The sequence below is a fragment of the Cynoglossus semilaevis genome, chromosome 4, assembly GCF_000523025.1.
Source record: "Cynoglossus semilaevis isolate Cse_v1.0 chromosome 4, Cse_v1.0, whole genome shotgun sequence".
NCBI classification, from domain to species: Eukaryota; Metazoa; Chordata; class Actinopteri; order Pleuronectiformes; family Cynoglossidae; genus Cynoglossus; species Cynoglossus semilaevis.
In genome coordinates this window covers 19,738,163-19,747,749 of record NC_024310.1, presented here as the reverse complement: position 1 = coordinate 19,747,749, position 9,587 = coordinate 19,738,163, and the positions used below count along the sequence as shown (strand labels likewise).

General features: G+C 40.2%; 1 protein-coding gene across 1 annotated transcript in view; it reads right to left on the bottom strand.

The window, feature by feature from the left end:
- Positions 1-7,114: 7,114 nt before the first annotated feature.
- Positions 7,115-9,587, bottom strand: part of baz1b (bromodomain adjacent to zinc finger domain, 1B) — a 14,275-nt gene continuing 11,802 nt past the window's right edge. Inside the window, 3 exon segments of the mRNA XM_025054949.1 lie at positions 7,115-9,137; positions 9,260-9,366; positions 9,482-9,587. The exon segment at positions 9,482-9,587 is cut by the window's right edge and continues 27 nt beyond it. Coding sequence (XP_024910717.1) covers positions 8,468-9,137; positions 9,260-9,366; positions 9,482-9,587 — 883 coding nt within the window. The 3' untranslated portion in view covers positions 7,115-8,467.

Here is a 9,587-nt window from a genome sequence, read left to right as displayed (position 1 = left end):
GGAATGCCAGCTTGTGCTACATGATAGTGGCATCGAGTTGAATACGAGTCCGGGGAAACAAAGAGACAGAGGGTCGACTCACCAGAACCCCGACTGCTACTGATGAGCAGTCAGTAGCAGACATCAGTGTCATCGTTACACTTATAATTTAGCACATCATCATCATGTGATCACATCACCCCAGTGTAGATATTAATACCAGACCTGAACATGAGTGTGGGCCTATCAGGTGTTACCTGGCTGTGCTCCTGGTGTCTGAGGATGTCAAATAGAAGTGAAAGTGATAATCTCTCCTCCGTCCTCCTCTGGGGTGAGTGAGACAAGAAAGATAGTTGAAGGGCAAGCCTGAATCTGTGCGGATCAAGAAGACCTGATCCCGCATATAAAAGTGTATACATGAGGTCTGAGCCTGTACACTTCATTGCAAAAAATCTGCCTGCAAGTGCATTAAAGTTATCTTAAATAATAATAATAAAAAAAAGCTAAGTACTTGTGCCGCTGGCTGATTGGAGTTCAACCAAGGTGTGTGTGTCTTTCTACTCGCTCCTGTCTGTCAACCGTGGGCCTCCGCTGGATCGGACTCCTGTCACCTTTGCAGCACAGGGCCATGCAGCCTGGCTGGATATTATTTCCCTCACATCTGTTAAGAATTTGCCGGGGCCAACCCATTCAAAGGCTCCTTTATGGAGCCGACAGCAGTACTGTGACTGCCGGCTATTAGACACAGGCACACCTTGGCACACACACACAAACAAAGACACACACACACACACTCTCTCTCATTTGTAATAACGCACACATACTACTGCCTTTATTTTATCCCCCAGTTTAATAAGCTATGATGTCTTCTTTTATCCAGATAATTAAGAAGTCATACACACGGATCAAACAATGAATCAACAACAGCTGCGCCACCTGTTAATGTTTTTGTAAGTGAATCACCGGAGCATGGTGGAGCGGGCTTTATTAAAAACTTAATTTTAGTATCATTGAAAGCCTCTGGCTACTTATATTCGCTGTAGAAAGAAGCAACAAAGAAATAACAACCTTGACATTAAGACTAAGGGACCAAAATTCTCAAAAGAATCACAACATCCTAAGACTTTGTGCCAGTACGTCAGAAAATATGAACAAAGGGTTTTTTATAAGACAACAATGACAACGTATTTATTTATTTACTTATTAACAACTTAGTTATTACATGTAGCTTAGAAAACATGGCGCTATGTTGGAAAAGACTGAACAAGAAAAGGGGATGGATTGGACAGCAAGTTCTTCAGAGCAGTACTTCTCAAACAGAGAGGTGGGGGGGGCGCCCTGGGGAGACGTGGGGAGGGAGGGTTTGTGCGTGTGAGGCTTCCAATGGAATATAGCGCACTGGACATAAGTGTACCACTGTTGTGATGCTTGAACAATAAACAAGCCTCCAGTCACTAGGTGGCAGCAGCTCATACAATGGTTTGTACAGATTCGAAAATACATATTATCAGGTCCTTAATAGTATTTCAATTTGCGGGGGGTGTGGGTTGAGGGGGCGTGAAAACATTTTTGTCCCCAAGGAGGGTGGCGGGGGGGGGAGAGGTATAATTTGCGGGGGGTGTGGGTTGAGGGGGCGTGAAAACATTCACCCAAATCACATTGCACCGTCCCAGCCACCCTAAACCTTCCTTCACCTCCTGGGCAAGTTCGAATCCCGGTTAGGGCGGTTGGTACATTCCAGTGGACTCACCACCCGCAGGAAGGTTCAGGGCGGTTGGTACGGTTCAGTGTGATTTGGGTGGCGACTGCTGCCTCCGCGACCCGGTAACGGATAAGTGGATGAAAATGGATGGAAGGATAGATTTTATCCGTAGGGTATGAAAACAGATCAGTGTTCTAGTTAAGGCATGTTATTGCTAGATTTACAGGTACTTTGTGCTATAAATACCCTTAGAGGCAGTTATTAGCTGTAGCAGGTCCATCGTGACAACTTGTCCATTTGAAGGTCCTGTCTGTCCAAAAGAGCACTGCTAAATATAATGCCACTGTGAATGAAGTTTGTATGGATTTAGTGCAGAGAAACTTTTCACTGCATTAAATACCTAGAGGGAAAACCTTCAGACGTTCCACACTTTGGTTCATTGACTTGTCTGAACAGTCTGATGAAGCCTCAGAATAAATCATAAAAGGCTTCAAACCAATTAGTACATCTACAAGTTTGACTGCCTTTCATCTTTCCTGTAACACTCTTGTCCAATTGTTGCTGCCATAACAGGATTCTGGAGTTCAAAGAAAAGCCCAGGTTATTCTAAGGTTATTCTCTCCCGAGCTGCTGTAATTTTAGGATTCTGACTATATATTGAAATGTTAATTTATTATTGCAATAGAGGAGGAAACGCTCTGTAAGAAAATTAAATTCTTCTGAGAATAATGCAAGAGCAATAATAAGGAGAAAAATTTCAGGTATATAAATGCAGCAGACAAAAAAAAAAAAAAGATTTCAAGTCCTCTTTGGACTGGAATACAATAAGGACTGTCCTGTTTCTGTCTCTTCCCATTCTTATATCCCCTGTGTGTAGGACAGCAGTAGCCTGCTTCAAACCGAAGTCCACTCACAATTCATAATGCTGACATCATGCACCGCCAGAGCTATGGTTAGATTTTGAGATGTCAATCTAGGTCACTGCTCAGCCTCAAGAACCGTTTTTGTGACGTTGAAGCATGAACATGTTCCTAAAGTGCAGACACACTGATGGAATGAATGAATGAATGAAACATAATACAGCATATTGTCCATTGCTGTAATCGTTTAACAATAGACCGGCAACAAACAAATTGGTTGAAGGCGGTGTAAAATAAACTGATAATAATATTGCAAAGACGGCCGTTTTTTTGAATTTTCTAGTTTCTGCTGTCGCCCGTTCGGTCGATCTGCTTGGAGCAACAGTAGCAACCAGTGCGCCCTCGAACCCTCCTCCCCACACTCAAAATCTCACTCCTGCCAAAGTTGAACAAAGTTGGCAAGGCTAGCATGAAATGGACAAGTTTTAGGTGCATAAAAACCGGTTACGTATTCTCCAGACTATAAGTCGATTTGGAGTATAAGTTGCAGCATCCAAAGGAGGAGATACTGGTACACAAGCTTAGAGTGTCCTCTAGTGGCGACGTGAAAATAACAAATATGTCAAATGATGTATTTTGAAATATACAGTAAGTCACACCTGAGTATAAGTCGCAAACCCAGGGAAAGATTGAAAAATGTGCAACCTGTATACTCCTGAAAATACGGTACATTTGAAATGTGTGAAATAAACGAGTCGGAAAGAAAATATGTATGTGTCCTTTTTAGGTTGGGGGAGGGGCGCAAATGTTTTCTTATGACCCAAAGAGAATCTATCTATATCTATATCTGTATTTCTATCAATCCCAGTTTTCTGTAATACTAGTTTTACTACATTTTACTTCTGCTTTAACACAGTCTCGGATCTCCAATTTTTCTAGCAGTAGGTTTTTTTTTTTTTATGAAAACACACTATCGTGTAAATGCCATTACTAAAGCCACTTCAGTGACGGCCATGTGTGTGTTTGTGTGGATGTCGTGTTGTAGGGATCAACCTGTAACACGTCACGGCACAAGTTCGCCTTCTTTTTTTGCCAGATGCCCTCTGTGCTGCCTGAGGTAAATATTTGCAGGAAAAGTTGCTCAACTGCTTAAACATGTGGCACAAAGACACACATACACACTTTTGTTGTAAGTTTGTGTAGGGTTCAAAGTTTATTGTGGACATGGCCAGAGTTGTTGTTGCTGCTGCTGCAGGGAAACTATTTAAATAAGACGAAGCACACACACACATTCGGACAAATTACAAAAGTTACACGTTTACCGTCTGTTGCTCACTAATTACTGAAACGACAGGACGGGCAAACGTATGAACTCCCTGTTTTCCACCTTCTTCGTAGTTTTCACTGTATCCTTTCGCCTGGTGTTTTAAATAAATTGGCTCGTGTAACTGCCTTTTGGAGTAACAAACTCTGAAGCACTTCTTATTAAATTTTTTTGTCTAAACTCTCCCGTGAGCACTTTTCCTTACTTGGGTACATGTTTCAGAATCAGAATGAGCTTTTATTGGCCAAGTATGATTGCACATGCAAGGAATTTACATCCACTTTTTCAGGTACTCCGTGTACCTACATGTTGAATTGAAGAAAGAAGACAAGAAAGCTGGTTTAAAAAAAAAAAAGGTTCTTGTGATCTACTCCTGAGTGAAAGGGTCAAAAAAAAAAGAAGAGAAGAAGTTACCAAATAATTTTAAACAAAACTCACATTCTGTCAACAAGTGTTTCTCGTATCATCTCATTAGGCTAAGGGGATGCCAATCCATTACTGGGAAAACAGTCAATCACATCTTGTGTCCCACTCAGATATATTAGCATAATAATTCAAACAGACAAATACAACTGTTTTGTCAGACTGCTACAATTTACACGACTACCAAGTGCAAGTTTAAAAAAAAACAACAGTTTAATTGATATGATTCCAAACACCAAGACAGTTCTTGTCTATGCCGCTAAATTTGCTAAAGAGGCTAACAGTGTAAGATGCCTTTAGCCGGCAGCCATTTTGGGGTGTTTTTTGTAGATGCCTTTAGCCGGCAGCCATTTTGGAGTGTTTTTTGTTTGTTATTTCTACCACCCAGTAGCTTAATTGACAGCCAATCTCAAATGCAGATTTGTACTTATCATGTTCCGTTTTTTTTTTTGTTCAGGAATATTTGCAGCAATCAACACCAACCTGAGAGTCCAAAACGGACCACTCTACTTGGTCCTAAAATAGACCTGGATTTGGTACATTCTGAATACAACTACATTATTTATATATATTTATTTAGCGGGATAACCACATAGCTAGACAGATAGATAACCAGACAGCTAGCTAGCTAAATAGACAGATAAACAGACAGAGATAGATAGATAGTCCATGATTCACTTTGACCCACAAACAACCTCTATCTGTTTGCTGTTTGTAGAATGACCCAGTGAACATTTACAAGATAAAATGACTATTTTACCTCTCAACAAATTCCATTACACTGAAGCGGGAAATCCTCCAAAAACACAAAATGTTTTACTTCAAAGAGTTCACTGGAAGTTTATTTGGACCATCCAAAGTCATTTTGTTGTACAGTTATGTTTATGTGGGTTTGGCATATAACCCAAAACAGTCAGCCACACAAAAATATATATATTCTTGCGCTGTCAAAACATAATCAATGTCTCAATGTCATCACAAATGACCAAGTTCTATAATGTTTCTAACACTTAAACCTTTAAAGCTTAAAGGTAGAGTCTGTAGGATTTGACAATATTTAGTAGTGACTTTTAAAATTTTTTTATTTTATTTTAACATGGAGCAAATAGGCAAAATTCACATTACGTTCTACTTTTACAAAAAAAAAAACCCAGGTCAATTAAACTAGCGAACTGGTGAGAGCTTATTTTATAGTTTACTAATGAAGTGCAGTTTCTACTCAGTTTTCTCATCTCTGACCTTTACTCTGACGCATCAGTGACTCTACACCTGTTGCCAAATTACAGCCGGCTTACAGGCTGTTGGCACCTCACTGTGAGAGATTTCATAAGACCATGTTACCCTCCTTGCACTCTGCTCGGCACCATTGATCAAACAAATGTCTCCAGATTTTGAAAGTTTAAGGGGAGCTAGTTTTCTAGTATTTTACAGTAGTGAAACACATCCTTAAAAAAACCCCTCTTGACTTTGTGCAGTGGTATCACTGTTGCATAAAGAACATATTTAGCGGAAACCGCATTCAGTGACCATCTAGACATGTTAATGATCTTGTGTAAACATTTGGTGCATCTCTCAACTGCTGCTTGTAATTGACCAAACATGACTCCATTGCTACCTGACAGTCAAGTCCATCCAAAGATAACATTTGTACTTCATAAAAGGTATCATATAACTTATACATACATATGCGATACATCAGTTTCCTTAATGGAACATTTATCTAAGCATTTGCTTCTCTCAGTCTTTTTTTTAATCTATTAAGAAATATAATGCCATTAAGTGTCGGAAGACAAATCTAGGACTTGTTGTTTTAAAAAAACAAAAACAAAACATAAATATAATTTTTATTGATGCTACACTTGGGAAAATCTTGCGTTAACAGCAGATCTGCCCTTGCAGGTCCCAAGTATGGGTTCCTCAGGATATTGAACCCAGGAACAACTGCTCCCTACTTCCGAGGCAGGCGAAACCACTAAATGAAGTAAACTGAGGACAGAAAAAAAACAACCGATTATTGGGACCATGATTGAAGGGTTTTGAGAAAAACCTACGGAGGAGGGTTAGACGTGAGAGGCTTCAAATGGAATAAGGTACGCTGGACATAAGTGTGTTGCTGCTGTTATGCTTCAACAATAAACAAGCATTTAGTCGCTGGTGGCAGGATGTCACACAGTGGTTTATACAGATAAGAAAATACATATCAGGTTCCCAATAGTATTTAAATTCGAGGGGCGAAGGCATAAAAAAAAACATTCTGTCCCCTAGGGATGGCATGACAGATAATAATTGAGAACCACAATTATTAGTATACTAGTATCCCAGAACACGTACCTTTACTAACTTCATTCTATTTGCAGCTACATGCAGCTAGTATTTGCTGCCCCTGCATATTTAGTCCGTATGTAAAGATTCAGGTTTCTGAGCAAAAGAGTTAACACCAGAGCAGAGGACTCACATTTAATGTTTATTAAAAGGAAACTTTAGACATCAGTGGTCATGAAAAGACCGTCATCCTCCCTGTTCAATATCTTCTACAAGGCTTATACATGGCAGTGATGTCTGATCGTCTTTTTAACTCAGGGGGGGGTGCACTTCAGCAAAACACAAACAAAAACAGGGAGAATTACGGTCTATAGCCTTTATTGAAAATCATTTCACATGTAAAATTTCCAAAACTGTCCAATCACAGTTTGAGATTAAATATAAATTTTAAAAAGCTTAAAAGATTTTACTGTTCCTACAAGAATTGCAAATTTAACGTGGTTGGGGTTTTTGTTTTTGAGGGGAAGCGTTGGTATCTTGAAACACAACTGCCTCATCATCAGATTTTTTTTTTTTTTTTAAACTTGGTGACAGACTTAAATATTCTTAAAAGTTTCCTGAAGTTGTCTCAAAAAGCAGTTTGAAAAAGAACACAATAACGCAGCTCTTGTTTGGACAACAGGAGAAAACAGACAGTGGTAGTAAAGTGTCACAGCAGTCCAGCAAACACAGCAGTGTTTGGACAAGAGCAGGAGGACAGCACCACCTATTGTCCGAAGTGGTAGGACACTGGAAAACCTGTGTGGTGTCAAAAAAAAAAAATCAAATGTTGATGACAGAGAGCTGTGTTGACCAGCAGAGCCCTGTATGTTACCCTACAAAAAGTGTAAGTAAATAACATGTTACCATTTACAATACCAAATAAAGATGTGCAAAAATATCGTATTTTTAAAAAAAATGCCCAAGGTTTGTAAACAAACTTTTTTTTTTTCCTTTCTAATTTTAAACACTACAAATATTTATGCACATGTTTTTGTTCAAACATGTGGCCCTGCTGCTAATGCTGGCTTTATAGGTGCACTTTACACCAGAGGAGTGCAAACTGAGGTTCCAAGTTCTTTTTTTATTTCGTGGCAGGGCAGTAATGTGGAGAAGGCTGGTCAACTCTGCACACGTCAAAAACCAAAAGTAAAGTCGGGATCAAATTTCTTGGCACTGACAGCTGGGTTGATGGCTAAAATACCAATGAGTGTGATCATCACACCCAGCTACTGACCAGGACATAGCGAAAAAATATCTAGTCAAGTTTTGCATCATGTTTAACTATGACTTTGAGCTAAAACAATTGGAGCAAGCAGTAATCATTATCTAGCGCCAATCCCTCTGCAGGGTCACAGTGTAGGGGATAAAAACATTAGAAATAGCCATCACAGCTAATTCTAAAGGGACAAAGGAAAGTTTAAGGAAACTGCTCCAACAGCACCAGGCTTCGTGAAAAAGCAAGTACTTCTGAAGAAAGGCTTCAGATCCAGATGTGAGTGGGACAGACATGGTCTAACTAGACAAGTTTCAAAAAGAAAAAACTACAGTAAAGACAGTAAAGGTAGATTCTTAAAGACAATTCCCTGGCTGAGTCAGACATGGAACTGAATTTTAAATCAGTTTTAAGAGCCATAATGACATCATCATCTTTTCTTGGTTGAAAAAAAAACAAAAAACAAACCCCCACATACATTATGAAATATTACAAATATAAATCAGTTTTCCTGTTTGTTCTTATTTTAGCAAAATATGAATAAGATTTAACTAACAAAAAAAGTTTATCTGGGTATTGAGTCTTGCTGCCTATTTAATGAGGAGGGATCGTTATTTTAAAGCAAAAGGACTAATAAAATATAAAAAAAAGCACCCTGAAATTCACGAGCGTCTTAGTCGCTTGGAATGTCGCTGCTGGCTGGATCGTTCCTCGTCGCTGCTTGCCTCTCTGGCGTTTCTGCATTTTTCCTGATGTCGAGTTCTCCTCGTTTCCCGTTCTCCATCGCTGTCCTGCTCCCTGTAGTCTCTCTTGCCTGAGCTTGCAGACTTTCTCTTGCTCCTCCTCCACCCTTTATCCTCTTCCTTCTCCTCTTCCTTCTCCTCTTCCTCACTCTCGCTGTCATCCTTCCTGCGTCGTCTGCCGTTTCTGACCTTCTGGCTTGAGTTCCCGTTTTGCATCTTTTTCTTCTTGGGAGCCAACTCCTCATCTTCTTTCTTTTTAGGCTCCTCCTGCCTTTCACCATCTTCTTCAGATGTGGCAGGATTCTGACTGACTCGTTTGCGTGAATGTCTGCGGAGGTAGCTAAGGCCTGGCAGCAGCTTTTGAAGCAGCTCGGTAAAGGTTTGCTCCGTCTTCACCATGCAGGAGAGCACGCTGCTGCCCTGGTGATTGTATTCCTCTGCGTTGTGGAAGACCAGTTTTATGTCCTCCATGAAGTCCTGGGCATGACGATAGGAGCCCTGGCTGAACTTTGCCAGCATGGTCTGGAAATCCATGGGCTGCGAGATGATGTCCATGTAGTCCTCCGCTTCATCTCTAGACACGGGCTCCCTGTAACAGCAGCAGAGTAGGACATTAAGCATAAACATTTATTTACACTTTTAATCACGTTCATTCTTCATTGTTTTATGAGTTCCTTAGACAGGCAATCTAAAAACAACTTCACTGCTCACCTAAAAGGCCAGCTATAACGGAACTTAACCAGTTTCCTCAGAATCTCTTGACATTTCTGCAGCTGTAGCTCCTGTCTGCGAGTTCCTGTGTGAGAACTCTGCCTCACCTTTTCAAAATACAAAAAAAAAATAAAGAAAATGCATAAACACCACAAGACATTATTCGCTGTACAAAGAGACAGACTCATCACATCTGGTCACAGCATCTTTGTAGATTCTTACCAGTTCGTCAATATCTGCAGGGCTGCTGAGGCCAGTCTTGTGTTTACTGCTCTGACTGCTGGAGGACGTCTTGGTTTTACTTTTAGAAACTTTCAGTTGAGATGAG